General features: G+C 41.8%; 1 protein-coding gene across 1 annotated transcript in view; it reads left to right on the top strand.

Moving 5' to 3' along the window:
* Positions 1–16,792, top strand: part of SLC30A5 (solute carrier family 30 member 5) — a 36,784-nt gene that overhangs the window by 14,793 nt on the left and 5,199 nt on the right. The window contains exons 6-13 of the mRNA XM_008069234.1: positions 1,350–1,426; positions 2,480–2,650; positions 3,743–4,031; positions 4,215–4,423; positions 5,155–5,312; positions 6,670–6,799; positions 11,340–11,547; positions 12,881–13,107. Of these exons, the coding sequence (XP_008067425.1) occupies positions 1,350–1,426; positions 2,480–2,650; positions 3,743–4,031; positions 4,215–4,423; positions 5,155–5,312; positions 6,670–6,799; positions 11,340–11,547; positions 12,881–13,107 (1,469 nt within the window). The remainder of the gene's footprint in view (positions 1–1,349; positions 1,427–2,479; positions 2,651–3,742; positions 4,032–4,214; positions 4,424–5,154; positions 5,313–6,669; positions 6,800–11,339; positions 11,548–12,880; positions 13,108–16,792) is intronic.

Here is a 16,792-nt window from a genome sequence, read left to right as displayed (position 1 = left end):
CCGCAGCCTCGACATGCTGGGCTCCGGCGATCCTTCCGAGTAGCCGGAATTACAGGCGCGTGCTACCACGCCCGGCTAATTTTTTTTTATTTATTGTAGAGATGAGGTCTTGCCTGCCCAGGCGGATCTTGAACCCTCGGGCTCAGGCAATCCACTCACCTTGGCCTTCCAAAGGCGCAGGATTACAGGCTGAGCCCCAGAGCCCTGCAGGCAATGTTTTCTTAAGCGTTGGTTCTCTTCCCTGCTGTGGAGAGGTGAATCCCCTCTTTCTTTCTCTCTCTTTAATTTACTTATTAAGGAAGCCATATTAGGCAACCCCTTTGGGTCCCCTCCCACTGTGGGAGCTTTTCTCCCCTCTCAGTAAATCCTGCTTTCTCACTTTAAAAAATTTAAATAAAATAAATAATTTTTTAAAAACTATATTCTCAGCCGGACTCAGTGGCTCAGCCTGTAATCCCACACCTTTGGGAGGCTGAGGTGAGTGGATTGCCTGAGCCTGCGGGTTCAAGACCCGCCTGAGCAACTTGACAAGACCTCATCTCTACAATAAATCAAAAATTAGCCAGGCGTGGTAGCGTGTGCCTGTAGTTCCAGCTACTCGGAAGGCTAAGGCGGAAGGATCGCCAGAGCCCAGCAGATCCGTACTCCAGTCTGGGCGACAGAGTGAGACTCCAATTCAAAAAAAAAAAGACAGTCTTAACTCCACTGGACAGGAGTGGTCCAAGGAGATTTCTTGCTCTTGTCCCTCTGTTCTACTTATAATATGTACACAGTATGTCCTTTGGAGGTCAGCTACTAAATTTAGTAGTTTTATCTTAAACACTATTATAATTGTTTTGGAGAAATATAGGCCAGGCAGGTGGCCCATGCCTGTAATCCCAGCACTTTGGGAGCCTTCGAGACCAGCGTGGGCAACTTGGCAAGACCTCGTCTCTATGGTAAATAAAAAATTTAGCCGGATGTGGCGACCGCCTTCCAACTACTTGGAAAGCTGAGACAGAAGGATCACCTGAGCCCAGCAGGCCAAGGCTGTGGTGACCATAAGCATGCCACTGTCCTCCAGCCTGGGCAACAGAGTGGGACTCCAAAAAAAAAAACAGGAAAGAAATATAGGCATTCACTTCCACTTTATAAATGAGGTTCTTGAATTAAATGTTAGATTGTTTTGTTTTGCTTTGTTTTTAAGGGAAACATGTTATACACTTAAGCAGTTAGGTAGTTTGGTTTGGGGCCCCCAGACCAATCTATTAACGTATTCAACCCAAAATAATGTAGCTGAAATTTCAGGAGAACTTCAGGTTTCAAAGAGTTGACTTTTAGAATGTTTTCCTTTACTCCGGCTCACTTAGCTGAAGGACATCACGACAGTGCTCTCACGCACATGCTTTACACAGCCATTGCCTTCTTAGGTGTGGCAGATCACAAGGTATGCTTTCTTTGATGTTAACAGGATCAAAAGCTTCTGAAAAGTTATAGCAACTACAACAATAAGTGCATTTGAAATAAGTTATTAGTCATTTAAAATATTGCCGAGCCAGGCTCGGTGGCTCAGCCTGTAATCCCGCGCCTTTGGGAGGCTGAGGTGAGTGGATTGCCTGAGCCCGTGGGTTCGAGACCCGCCTGGGCAGTGAGACCTCATCTCTACAATAAATCAAAAAATCAGCCGGGCGTGGTAGCGCACGCCTGTAGTTCCGGCTACTTGGAAGACTGAGGCGGACGGATCGCCGGAGCCCAGCAGGTCGAGGCTGCGGTGGCCGGGAGCGGCCACTGCACTCCAGTCTGGGCGACAGAGTGAGACTCCAACTCAAAAAAAATAAATAAATAAATAAAAATAAATAAAATATTGCCTGCCAGCCGGGCTCAGTGGCTCAGCCTGTAATCCCGCGCCTTTGGGAGGCTGAGGTGAGTGGATTGCCTGAGCCTGTGTGTTTGTGACCTGCCTAGGCAACTTGGTGAGACCTCATCTCTACAATAAATCAAAAAATTAGCCAGGCGTGGCAGCGCACCTGTAGTTCCAGCTACTTGGAAGGCTGAGGCGGAAGGATCGCCGGAGCCCAGCAGGTCGAGGCTGCGGTGGCCGGGAGTGGATACTGCTCTCCATTCTGGGTGACAGAGTGAGACTCCAACTCAAAAAAATAAAATTAAATTAATAAAATAAAATATTGCCTGCCATTGAAATAGTTAAGTAATTGCGTATATGGAAAAAGCATACTACTTTCATTTCTTCAAATACATTTGTCAGGCGAAGTGACATGCACCTGTAATCCCAGCTACGCAGGAGGCTGAGACAGGAGGGTCGCTTTAGCCCAGGAGTTCAAGGCTGCAGTGAGCTATGATAGTGCCACTGCACTTCCAGCCTGGGCAACAGAACAAGACCCTCTCTCTTTAAAAAAACAAACAAACAAACAAATAACATATAGTTGAGAATTGGGTTTTGGACTATATGTTTCTAATGAGACTTATCTAATTTTACTTACAGGGTGGAGTATTATTGCTAGTACTGGCCTTGTGTTGTAAAGTTGGTTTTCATACAGCTTCCAGAAAGCTCTCTATAGACGTCGGTGGAGCCAAACGTCTTCAAGCTTTATCCCATCTTGTATCTGTGCTTCTCTTGTGCCCATGGGTCATTGTTCTTTCTGTGACAACAGAGGTAAGAGCAAGAATTTATTGGCAATAAGTAAATGAACTGCTGTTACTTAAAATTTTAGTTTGGTACATTGTATTTTATTTTGAGGTTGAAAGTAGCATAGCCAGGCACAGTGGCTTACACCTGTAATCCCAGCACTTTGGGAGGTGGAGGTGAGAGGATTGCCTGAGCCCAGGGGTTTGAGGCTAGCCTGGGCAACTTGGCAAGACCTCGTCTCTACAATAAATCTAGCTGATCTAAATAAAATTAGCTGGGTGTGGTGGTGCGTGCTTGTAGTTCCATCTACTTGGAAGACTGAAGCAGAAGAATTGCATGAGTCCAGAAGATCAAGGCTGAGGTTCTTGAGCGTGCCACTGCACGCTGGAATGAGACTCTGACTCAAAAAAAAAGAAAGAAAATAGCCTAAATTATCTTCTCTTTTTTTTGTAGTTCTTAAAAATGTTTGAAGTTAATTTTATTGTTTATAGGAAATATAAATCAAATGCTATTACATTTACATATTCATCACATTCCTGTGGTTCAAAGGAATTAACTGAAGAAACAGCAATTAAAAACCATGTGTTGGCCGGGCGTGGTGGCTCAAGCCTGTAATCCCAGCACTTTGGGAGGCCAAGGTGAGCGGATTGCCTGAACCCACAGATTTGAAAACAGCCTGGGCAACTTGGCGAGACCTCATCTGTACAATAAATCAAAAAATTAGGCAGGCGTGTTAGCGCACGTCTGTAGTTCCAGCTACTTGGAAGGCTAAGGCGGAAGGATCGCCAGAGCCCAGCAGGTCAACCCTGGGGTAACCATGAACGTGCCACTGCACTCCAGCTTGGGCAACAGAGTGAGACTCCAACTCAAAAAAAAAACAAAACCATGTGTTAGGCTTAAGGATTGTGTGTTACCTAGTATTTATTGAATTATTAAACAAAATGCTTTTCTTTTTTAATACTTTGGAAAAATATACCAATGTTTTATAGCTCTTATACGTTGGCATTTTGTGAATCATGAGAATATTTGTTGATATATAAAAAGATTAACAAAAACATCTTGTAAGATGTGAATTTTATACCTATATAGTCTTGACAATTTTTTTTTTTTAATTTCTAGAGTAAAGTCGAGTCTTGGTTTTCTCTCATTATGCCTTTTGCAACAGTTATCTTTTTTGTCATGATCCTGGATTTCTATGTGGATTCCACTTGTGCAGTCAAAATGGACGTTTCCAAATGTGCTCGCTATGGATCCTTTCCCATTTTTATTAGTGCTCTCCTTTTTGGAAATTTTTGGACACATCCAATAACAGACCAGCTTCGGGCTATGAACAAAGCAGCACACCAGGAGAGCACTGAGCATGTCCTGTCTGGAGGAGTGGTAGTGAGCGCTATATTCTTCATTTTGTGTAAGCATTTTCTCCTTGTTTTTATTTCAACAATTTTTTTTAACAGATTCTGATGGTCACATCATTAATTTAATTTGGGGAAATCTTCAGTGCTTGCATATAGTGCTGATAGTTACCATATTGGTTTTTGGTAGCTTAAACTTCGAAAACTTTCTGTAATACTCTTTTTGTTTCCCTTTGCAGCTGCCAACATCTTATCATCTCTCTCTAAGAAAGGACAGAAAGGTACCCTTATTGGATATTCTCCTGAAGGAACACCTCTTTATAACTTCATGGGTGATGCTTTTCAGCATAGCTCTCAATCGATCCCTAGGTTTATTAAGGAATCACTAAAACAGATTCTTGAGGAGAGTGATTCTAGGCAGATCTTTTACTTCTTGTGCTTGAATCTGGTAAGATTTTTAAATATTAGTGGCATATCTTGAAGCTTAATATTTTAATTTTGACAGTTCTGGTATAACTTTAGTAATTCTCAAATTTCTGGTAATTAGAAATGGACTGAAATTTACATTTTCTCTAAGTAGCCATATTACAAGATCATATTCAGACTACTTAAGCAAACAATTTTTTTTTTTGGAGGCAGGTGTCTTACTCTGTTGTTCAGGCTGGTCTCAAACTCCTGGGCTCAAGCGCTTCTCTGACCTCAGCCTCCCAAGTAGCTGGGATTACAGGTACACACCACAGTACCCAGCTACTTAAGCAAACAATTTCAGAGGCATTATAGAAATGTTGACTTACTATGCTCTTTCAAATCAGTAAGTATAGTAGCACTTAACGAGTTTTATCTACTACCTACAGGATCTCGCTACAGACTACTGATTGCTAACATTTTATAGCCATTTGTTTTTTACAGACATATAAATACAACTAACTCCTTTTAAATAGCTTATAAAATAGTTATGTATATCTGATTTATCTTAGTTTCTTACAATTTATATGAAATTGAATTTCTAGTGTAAGTGGCAGTTAAATAACTAAAAAAGCAGAGTTATAGCAGGTGTTCAAGTACTGTTTGGGTAATTCAGGTTTAACATCCTCATGATTAAGTTCTGATAAACCTCTCTTGAAACATATTTCCCAACATACTCCTCCCTTTTTTTTTTTTTTTTTTTAACGTTTTTAGCTTTTTACCTTTGTGGAATTATTCTATGGTGTATTGACCAATAGTCTGGGTCTGATCTCAGATGGATTTCACATGCTCTTTGACTGCTCTGCTTTGGTAATGGGACTTTTTGCTGCCCTGATGAGTAGATGGAAAGCCACTCGGATTTTCTCCTATGGGTAGGTACACTGACTGTCAAGGTGATGCAGCGTAAGTGTAAATCCCATCTTAGGGAATAAAACTGTATTACATTTAATACAAATAATTTCCAGATCTTTATTTTTTTTTTAGTTGAGATAGATGAGGGCATATGAACCAAGCATTTGATAAATACTGAATGGCAGTAAGTTCAAGATTATACTCCCTGACAAATCCTCTTTATAGGCAGGGAGCAAAAATCAATTAAAATCTTGAGATCTTTGTCCATAATGTATCTTTGAGGCGATGGAAAATCTGTGGTCATTCATATCTTTGCTGTTAAAAAGAGTATTGAAGGCCAGGCACAGTGGCTCATGCCTGTAATCCCTGCACTTGGGTATTCGGGCTGGACATGGTGGCTCAGACCAGTAGTCCCACTCCTACCCAGGAGGCTGGGACGGAAGGACCACCGGAGTCTGAGAGATCGAGGCTACAATGAGCCATGATCGTGCCACTGCCCTCCAGCCTGGGTTTCAAAGTGAGATCCTGACTCAAAAAAAAAAAAAAAGTATTCAGAATTTGAAGCGGCTATATGTGAAAATATCCTTTCATTGAGCAAATAATTCAGTTCAATAAATATTGAAAATTTTTTGTGTCTGAGGTATTTTGATAAAACCTGCTTTAAATGAATAAATCCAGCTCTTATTTTCAACTGTTTATATTTTGAAAGATAGATGACCCCAAAATACCAATAATTTTGGTACAAAGCAGAATCCATATGCCATGACAGAGATACAGAGCACATCAAGAGTTTAAAGGAAGGAGAAATAACTTCTTGCTAAGAAATTAATAAATATTTCTTATAAGAGGGACACTAAAGAAGGACTTTTTTTTTGTTTTTTTTTTTTTGAGTTGGCATCTCACTCTGTCGCCCAGGCTGGAGGGCAGTGGCACACTCACGGCCACCCCAGCGTCAACCTACTGGGCTCCAGCGATCCTTCCGCCTCAGCCTTCCAAGTAGCCAGAACTACAGGCGTGTGCTACCATACCCAGCTAATTTTTTGACTTATTGTAGAGATGAGATCTCGCCAAGTTGCCCAGGCGGGTCTCGAATCTGTGGACTCAGGCAATCCTCTTGCCTCAGCCTCCCAAAGTGCTGGGATTATAGACGTGAGCCACCGCACCCATCCAGGACTTTGATTAATATATAAAATTCCAACAAACATTATATGCAGAAGGAGCTTCCAGCATTAATATGATATCTAAAATATTGATATTTTATATTTTTTATCTAGTAGTTTGAAAATCTGAACTTGTTTTCTTGTTTATAAAGTATAATGTTCATACTTTAAAGATACTTGCCATTTTCCTTTTCTAAAAAATATTCTCTGTTTTTAGGTATGGCCGAATAGAAATTCTCTCTGGATTTATCAATGGGCTTTTTCTAATGGTAATAGCTTTTTTTGTATTTATGGAGTCAGTGGCTAGATTGATTGATCCTCCAGAATTAGACACTCACATGTTAACGGTAAGTCCTTTTGTTTTCCATTTGAATTCCTACTTGTACTTAAATAGTTTTTTTCCATGCTAAGATGTCATTGATCTCAGAAGGTTTTATTTTATTGTTTACTTAAGTCAATGTAACTTCCTGTCTTACTATTTGCATTTATACTGTTGACTCTTAGAAATTAATTAATCCTTTTCTCTAGTATTTTATTAGTCAAAACATTAGTTTACTGTAAAACATACAGGTTTCTTTCAAGATTTATTTAAAGTTTTTTTGTTTAAAGATGTGTTTTTAGGCTGGGTGTGATGGCTCAAGCCTGTAATCCCAGCATTTTGGGAGGCTGAGGTGAGGGAATTGCCTGAGCACGTGGGTTTGAGACCAGCCTGGGCAACTTGGTAGGACCTCATCTCTACGATAAATCAAAATATTAGCCGGGCATGGTAGCGCACACCTATAGTTCCAGCTACTTGGAAGGCTGAGGCAGAAGGATCGCCAGAGCCCAGCAGGTTAACGCTGGGATGGCCATGAGCATACCACTGCACTCAAGCCCAGGCGACGGAGTGAGACTACAACTCAGGAAAAAAAAAAAATGTGTCTTTAAAGTACTTGAGGAACTTTGCAATATGTTAGAGGTAAAATCAGAAAAAAATTATAATTTTAAAGGATTTATTCTAGAGATAATATTGCTACTATAGCAACTTTAGTGTTCTCCCGGTGCTACCAAGACTTTATCTTTGCATGTCCTTCCTCACTCCTGCCCTTCAGCCTCCCTTACGATTTTGCTTACGGCCGGGCGCGATGGCTCAAGCCTGTAATCCCAGCACTTTGGGAGGCCGAGGTGAGGGGATAGCCTGAGCCCAAGGGTTCAAGACCAGCCTGGGCAACTTGGTGAGACCTCATCTCTACAATAAATCAAAAAAATTCGCTGGGCATGGAACCCCATAGCTGTATTTCCAGCTACTTAGACGGATCACCTGAGCCCAGCAGGTTGACACTGGGGTGGCTGTGAACATGCCACTGCACTCCAGCCTGGGCAACAGAGTGAGACTCCAACTCAAAACAAGATGATTTTGCTTACAGGTCTCCTCTGGTGGACTACTTTCCCTTAGTTTCTCTCTTCCCTCCCCAAAGTTTGTTAGATTCCCCTTCTCAGTAACCCTATTGTATTTTGTTTTAGGAACACTGAAATGAAATTGTTGGTTAATTTGTTATTCTTTCACAATTAATATGTAAATATCTTCAGGACTTAAATTGTGTTATCAGTTAACTTTTTCATTTTTTTTTTTGAGTTGGAGTCTCACTCGGTCACCCAGACTGGAGTGCAGTGTCCGCTCCCGGCCACCACAACCTCGACCTGCTGGGCTCCGGCGATCTTTCCGCCTCAGCCTTCCAAGTAGCCGGAATTACAGGTGCATGCTACCACGCCCGGCTAATTTTTTGATTTATTGTAGAGATGAGGTCTCACCTGCCCAGGCGGGTCTCGAACCCGCGGGCTCAGGCAATCCACTCACCTCAGCCTCCCAAAGGCACGGGATTACAGGCTGAGCAACTGAGCCCAGCTGTCAGTTAACTCTTAAATTCTGGTACCTGGTTTGTAGGAATTCAACAATTAATTATAAATGCCTAAAATCAATTCTGTGTCTTATTGGTAAAAACATATATTAGCAAAAAGTTTTTAGGTATACCATTTGGAAAAAATATACTGGATTTTTAAATGCTCATATCCCTTGACCTTTAACATTCACACTAGTATATAAAAGTATGTAATTCATCTTACCGTTCTTATAATGAAAAAATAGAAACAATCCAGTATCCACCACTGAAAAAGGCTGTGAAGTAAATGTGCTATCCATATAATGGAATACTGTGCAGCTATTAAAAAGAATGAGATATATCTATATACACTGGCATGAAAAATATTTACAAAATGTTCTAAGTGAAACAAAAATTGCAAAATAGTATAGTATCATGACTTTTAGCTTTAAAGAGTATACATATATTATATGTATATTAGTATGTACAGGGAAAATACCCATTCTCTTAGGAGTGACTAATTTTTTTTTTTTTCTGAGTCGAAGTCTCACTCTGTCGCCCATACTGGAGTGCAGTGGCCACTCCTGGCCACCGCAGCCTCGACCTGCTGGGCTCCGGTGATCCTTCCGCCTCAGCCTTCCAAGTAGCCGGAGCTACAGGCGCGCGCTACCACGCCCGGCTAATTTTTTGATTTATTGTAGAGATGAGGTCTCGCCAAGTTGCCCAGGTGGGTCTTAAACCTGCAGGCTCAGGCAATCCACTCACCTCAGCCTCCCCAGGTGCAGGATTACAGGCTGAGTCACTGAGCCTGGCTAGGAGTGACTAATTCTTGTTGGTAGAAATTGAAGGACTTTGACCCTCTATGTTATTTTTTCCTGATGAAATATTCAAAGATGACTGGGTGCGGTGGCTCATACTTGTAATCCCAGCACTTTGAGAGGCACAGGTGAGAGAATTGCCTGAGCCCAGGGGTTCAAAACCAGCCTGGGCAACTTGGCGAGACCTCACCTCTACAAGAAGTCAAAAAATTAGCTGGTCATGATGGCACACACCTGTAGTTCCAGCTACTTGGAAGAATGAAGCAGAAGGATCACCTGTGCCCAGCAGATAGAAGCTGCAGTGGCTGTGAGCATGCTTCTGCACTCCAGCCTGGGCGACAAAATGAGGCTCCAACTCAAAAAAACAAAAAAGACAAATATAAAGTATCTATTAGTAGGAGAGAAGGAGTATTTATGAGGTCATAGGGTTTCTGTAAGTAGTATTAGTTTCATTCAGAGTCATTAACCATCTATAAGCTTATGAATGTAACTGAAATTTTAAAATCTGGCAGACAAATAAATAGTCTGAGTTACAGAAAAAGGTAAATAACCTCCATAAATGTTTACTGAAGTAAATCTCTTACTACTTTTGAAAAGTAATAAAACGTATTTGTCCCCATTGTGTGGGTGTGGTGGCTCATGCCTATAATTCCAGCACTTTGTGAGGCCAAAGCGGGAGTATTGCTTGAGGCCAGGAGTTCAAGACCAGCCTTGGCAACATAGCAAGACCCAGTCACTACCCAAAAAAAATTAATTAAAAAATAGTAATATGAAAAATATTTGTCCCCTTATTTTTATGTTTTCCTTTTATAAAACATGGATTTCTCTAAGGGAGAGATTGTGAGCATAGGTAAATTAAATAGCACCCTGAGCTGCTATTCAGAATCATTTTGTAAGAAAGGATAATCAAGGGTAAGTAACTTTTGTTTATCCTTTGGAGTGTTATTGTGGCACCATTATACTAATATAATTTAATTCACTTTGTTAAGAAAAAATGAGAGATTACTTTCATATGATTGTTTTTTCACTGTATTTTTATTTAACCTTTGGAAAGTTTTGCTATATTTAAGACACAGTATTTGCTTCATCTGTTTAGATACATGGTGATTTTAAAAAAGACCATATTTGGAGTCCCCTTGTTAATAAATTATAATTATTGTCATATAGACTGTTCTGATTTACCTACTAATATAAACAAGATTTTAGGTACGGTGTATACTTGCCCTAATAAACAGTACTTGCAAACTCTTTACGTAAATAAAACTTTATACCATTTATTTATATTTATTTTTATATACATTTATTTATTTATAAGCCATAAACCAAGTACATACTTTTCTTTTTTTTTCTTTTTCTTTTTTTTTTTGGTCAGAGTCTCACTCTGTCACCCAGGCTGTAGTGCAGTGGCATGCTCATGGCCACTGCAGCCTTGACTGCTGGGCTCCAGGAATCCTTCTGCCTCAGCCTTCAAGTAGCTGGGACCACAGGTGTGCAGCACCATACCCCACTAATTTTTTGATTTATTGTAGAGACAAGGTCTTGCCAAGTTGCCCAGGCTGGTCTGAAACCCCTGGGCTCAGGTAGTCAGTCCTCTCACCTCAGCCTCCCAAAGTGCTAGGATTACAGGCATGAGCCACCATGCCCAGCCTACATACTATTCTTAATCATTTAAATAAAGTGCAAATTCCTCAACTTATTTTTGCTTGATATTTGGAACTTAAAATGTTTCTTCAAGAGCCGGGCTCGGTGGCTTGGCCTGTAATCCCGCACCTTTGGGAGGCTGAGGTGAGTGGATTGCCTGAGCCCGCGGGTTCGAGACCCGCCTGGGCAACGAGACCTCATCTCTATAATAAATCAAAAAATCAGCCGGGCGTGGTAGAACATGCCTGTAATTCTGGCTACTTGGAAGGCTGAGGCGGAAGGATCGCCGGAGCCCAGCAGGTCGAGGCTGCGGTGGCCGGGAGCAGCCACTGCACTCCAGTCTGGGCAACAGAGTGAGATTCCAACTCAAAAAAAAAAAAAATGTTTCTTCAAAATATTCTAAAATTCACATTTTAAAAATTTTGGACTTGTTAAAACTTAGTGAGGTTTCACTGTGAATATTTTCAAAACTATAAACAGGAAAACATAGGTAGCTATGTAGTAGCTTCTAAGTAACAAGTTTTGTTTAATTCCACATTTAAAGGTTTTTTTTCTCTCCTCTTTGCCAGCCTGTGTCCGTTGGAGGACTGATAGTAAACCTTATTGGTATCTGTGCCTTTAGCCATGCCCATAGTCATGCCCACGGAGCTTCTCAAGGAAGCTGTCATTCGTCTGATCACGGCCATTCACACCATATGCATGGACACAGTGACCACGGGCACGGGCACGGTCACAGCCACGGATCTGCAGGTGGAGGCATGAATGCTAACATGCGGGGTGAGTCCTTGCCAAGTGTTGTCTTGTCTTGCCTGTCATTCTGCTGTGGCACTCTGTGTTTATTTGTAGTAAGTATTGGGTTTCTGACACAATTTGATTTTTAAAAAGCAGTCTGTGGCTAACATAAAAGTCTCAAGTCATCTGCTGTAGAAAATACCCACATTCCGACTATACATAAAATGGTATCTTTATTCAGCCTCTATAAGGAGGGAAATTGTATAACATGCAACAACGTAGATGAACCTCGAAGACATTGTGCTTCACGAAATAAGCCAGTCCTGGAAAGATAAATACTGCTTGATTCCACTTATATAGAGTGAAAGTCATAGAATCAAATAGTAGAATGATGATGGCAAAGGAAGGGGAAATGGAGGTTACTAATCAACAGCGTAAAGTTTCAGTTAAACAAATTAATAGGCCCAGGCTTGGTGGCTCAGCCTGTAATCCCGCGCTTTGAGAGGCCAAGGTGAGTGAACTGCCTGAGCCCGTGGGTTCAAGACCCACCTGGGCAACCCGGCGAGACCTCATCTCTACAATAAATCAAAAAAATTAGCCGGGCATGGTAGCGTGTGCCTGTAGTTCCAGCTACTTGGAAGGCTGAGAAGGAAGGATCACCAGAGCCCAGCAGGTCAAGGCTGCGGTGGCTAGGAGCGGCCACTGCACTCCAGTCTGAGTGACATAGTCGGACTCCAACTCAAAAAAAAAAAAAAAATGAATGGGTTCTAGAAATCTGTACAACATTATATCTGTAGTCAGTAATGATGTATTAATAAATTAATTATTATTTATTTTAATTGTTCTTACCACAATAAAATAAAATACATTTGTTCATAAATGTTCGTTATTAAATATATTATTGTTCATTATTAAATAAATTATTGTTTTTTATTATAACTAATATGAAATTATTATTTCATAGCGACAGTTGATTCGATATTAGTTGCAAGAGATAGACTGAGTATACCATTATGAACCTTCACTACAAAGAAAAGGAACATTTTTATTGTACTATAAAAAAGGGAAAATATTAATTACTATGTTGAATTGTTTATTATGATTGTTTAACAGAAGTAGTTTGGGTAATGTCAAACTTGGACTTAAATTTTGAACTTACTAAAGCTTAGGGAGGTTTCGCTGTGAATATTTTCAAAACTATAAACAGCAAAACATAGACATAGCTCACCATAATAAAACTCACCACACTGTCATAGGTGCCCAGCCACTAGCAATGTGTGTGGAGTGTAGTAGGTATCCAGTAATGTTGGTAGAATGCATTGAAAAACTAAATTAGATGTGCCTAAATTTGTAATGTTTTTCTATATTTTATTTATAGGTGTATTTCTACATGTTTTGGCAGACACACTTGGCAGTATTGGTGTGATTGTATCCACAATTCTTATAGAGCAGTTTGGATGGTTCATTGCTGACCCCCTCTGTTCTCTTTTCATTGCTGTGTTAATATTTCTCAGCGTTGTCCCACTGATTAAAGATGCCTGTCAGGTTCTGCTTCTGAGACTGCCTCCAGAACATGAGAAAGAGCTACATATTGCTTTAGAAAAGGTACTGTCTGTCATCTTTTCACTATTCTTTTCCTTTTAAAATAGCATTTAAGGCCTGGCACAGTGGCTCACAACTGTAGCCCCAGCACTTTGGAAGGCCAAGGTGAGAGGATTGCCTGCGCCCACGAGTTTAAGACCAGCATGGGCAACTTGGCGAGACCTCATCTCTACAAAAATCAAAAAATTAGCCAGGAGTGGTGGTACACGCCTGTAGTCCCAGCTACTTGGAAGGCTGAGGTAGAAGGATTGTCTGAGCCCAGCAGACTGAGGCTACATTGTCCGTGAGTGTGCCACTGCACTTCAGCCTAGGCAACAGAGTGAGACTCTGACTCGAAAAAAGAAAAAAATAGCATTTAAAATTGAAAAAGTTGACCGGGCTCGGTGGCTCAACCTGTAATCCCGCGCCTTTGGGAGGCTGAGGTGAGTGCATTGCCTGAGCCCACGGGTTCGAGACCCGCCTGGGCAGCGAGACCTCATCTCTACAATAACTCAAAAATTAGCTGGGCATGGTAGTGCGTGCCTGTAGTTCCAGCTGCTTGGACGGCTGAGGCGGAAGGATCGCCGGAGCCCAGCAGGTCGAGGCTGTGATGGCCGGGAGCAGCCACTGCACTCCAGTCTGGGCGACAGAGTGAGACTCCAACTCAAAAAAAAAAAAATTGAAATAGTTGATGTAACAAATGTGCAAGACAGCAATTTTAAAAATCAATTTTACTTAAAGGATATAAAACAGAAACTGAATAAATGGAGAGACATTTTCTTGGATGGGAAGACTCTATTATGAAAGATACTGATTTTCTTTTATTTGATTCTCAATTTATTTGTCTCTCACTAGATTTTGTTTTGTTTTTATTTCACAGGGTTAGATAATCCAGTCATTTGGAACTTATTTGGAAGAATTAGTGCTTAAGAATAAACAAGCAAATACATTAAATTTATAAGATTAGTTATTTTTTTTAATCTACTGTTAACTCAACTTGTAGGCCCCAAAATAAAACAGAGCCTCACTGGGGAGGGATCTGTGCTTTCTTGTCTGTTCTCAGGCAATACCAGGGCACTTTATAGGCAAAAAAGCCCCTGGGGTAAGTCTGAAGAATACAGAATTGATGAACTAATGGGATCCTACTTTGCAATTATAAAGGTACAGAACTGCCTCACAAATCTAATGGCTTACCAGCCTGGACAGCTTGGCGAGACCTCGTCTCTACAATAAACCCAAAAATTAGTCAGGCATGGTGGCACACTCCTATGGTTCTGACTACTCAGAAGGCTAAGGCAGAAGGATTGCCTGAGCCCAGCAGGTCAAGGCTGTGGTGACTGTCAGCATGCCACTGCACTCCAGCCTGGGCAGCAGAGTAAGACTCCAAATCAAAAAAAAGAAGTTGGCATTTTCTCTCTCCCTGAAACCCTCTTGGGGGCCCGGCAACGCCCTTGGGCCCCCTCTCCATGTGAGAGCTATAACACTTGCTTTTCTAAATAAATTCTGACACTCGCTCTTCTGTGTCCTCGATCCTCTTGGTCATGAGACAAGAATCTGAGATCCTAGGCAAGAAAGCTATGACTTTTCCTGACCAAGAAGGGAATTCTCCCAGCATGAGCTGTAAATAGGGGAGTCAAAAACTGTACCACTCCTTGGGGCTCTACGAATGTCAGGTACCCCCAAGTTCCAGGACGCCATAGCATCCGAGATCTCCATGTGGGTCTCAGGGCACCATTGTTCCCTTCAGCCCCATGTGGGTCCCAGGCTGGCTGTGCAGCCCCGGTGCTACTGCAGCAACAGGAGGACTGCCTGAATCGAGGTCAAGGCTGCAGTGAACCGTGATTGTGCCACTGTGCTCCAGCCAGGGTGACAGGATGAGATCTGACTCAAAAAACAAAAAACTCAAAGGAAAAATAAAATTGTTAATAGTTTTCATTATCTGAGAGGAAAAGAGCCTGGCAGGGGACTCTCTGACTTCCAATTTTAGTTTGTTTTTTTCTCCCCCCACCTGGGTTATTGGTTTTATTCAATAAGAAAAGAATTAAGAAAAAACAAGCCTGGCTCGGTGGCTCAGCCTGTAATCCCGCGCCTTGGGAGGCTGAGGTGAGTGGATTGCCTGAGCCCGCGGGTTCAAGACCTGCCTGGACAACTTGGTGAGACCTCATCTCTACAATAAATCAAAAAATTAGCTGGGTGTGGTAGCGCGTGCCTGTAGTTCCAGCTACTGGAAGGCTGAGGTGGAAGGATTGCCAGAGCCCAGCAGGTCGAGGCTGCGGTGGCCGGGAACAGCCACTGCACTCCAGTCTGGGTGACAGAGTGAGACTCTAACTCAAAAAAAAAAAAACAAGTTGGCAACTTGAGGTTTTTTTTTTTATTATTGTGTCAGAATCCCAGCAGGGCCTCCAAACCATTAGGTCACATGGTGGGGAATGAGGGGGTTTGTGATCTGGTGGTGCGCAAAAGATACAAAGAATTATACAGAAGTTAAATTGGAAAATACAGTCAATTTAGAAAGTAAATGACAAAGAGGGAGAGTAGATTCACCTCCCCAAGGAAGGGGAGGGGGCCAAAGTTTAGGAAAACCATAGATCAAAGGTGGCTTGGCCATGCTTAACAAAAACAATTGATATGTAAATATTGAATTGGACTTATTTGAATTTAACTGAACATTTAAACTGTAGCGTCTTTTATTTGAATTTAATTGAATATTTAAGCTGTAGCATCTTTCTTTTGTTTTCTTTTTTTAAAATTAGCGTCTTTCTGTGTTTCCCAGGCTGGTTTCAAACACCTGAGCTCAAATGATCCTCCCACCTTGGCCTCCCAAAGTCTTGAGATTGCTGACATCAGCCACTGCACCCAGCCTATAGAATCTTTTTTATTTCCCTCCTTTTTCTTGCCTTGGAGAAAGGGTCTTTCTCTATTACTCAATCTAGAGTATGGGTGTGATCAGACCTCACTGCAGCCTCAAACTCCTAGGCTCAAGTGATCCTTCTGCCTCAGCCTCCTGAGTCGCTGGGACTTCAGGCCCACGCCACCATGCTTGGCTATTTATTTATTTATTGTAGAGATAGGGCCATGCTATGTTGCCCTGGCTGGTCTTAAACTCCTGGCCTCAAGTGATCCTCTAGCCTTGGCCTCCTCATGCTGGGGTTACAGGTGTACGCCACTAGACCTGGCCTGTTTTTAAGTATTTTTTTGCTTCAGTAATAATACATGTCCATTACAGAAAACTTCAAAATACAGAAAAGTATGGGCTGGGTGCAGTGCGGTGGCTCATGCTTGTAATCCCAGCACTTTGGGAGGCTGAGGCGAAAGGATTGCCTGAGCCCAGGGATTTGAGACCAGCCTGGGCAAGTGGGCAAGACCTTGTTCCTACAACAGATCAAAAACTTAGCTGGGCATTGTGGCACATACTTGTGGTGCCATCTACTTTGGTGGCTGAGACAGAAGGATTGTTTAAGCCCAGCAGGTCGAGGCTGCAGTGGCCGGGAGCGTGCCACTGCACTTCGGCCTGGATGACAGTTAGTCTCTGCTTAAAAACAATACAGAAAAGTACAAAAAAGAAAAAATATGTATAATTTTAACCACCTAGAAAGAAGCAGTTTTGCATGTTCTTTTTCGATATTTTGAAACTTAAGGAAGGCTGAGCCGGAAGGATTGCTGGAGCCCAGCAGGTCGAGGCTGCAGTGGCCGGGAGCAGCCACTGCAC

This window comes from Carlito syrichta, unplaced genomic scaffold (genome assembly GCF_000164805.1).
Source record: "Carlito syrichta isolate Samal-C Ts95f unplaced genomic scaffold, Tarsius_syrichta-2.0.1 Scaffold109772, whole genome shotgun sequence".
Lineage (NCBI taxonomy): Eukaryota > Metazoa > Chordata > Mammalia > Primates > Tarsiidae > Carlito > Carlito syrichta.
Note: the sequence above shows the minus strand (reverse complement) of the source record. Positions and strands in the feature narration are given on the sequence as shown.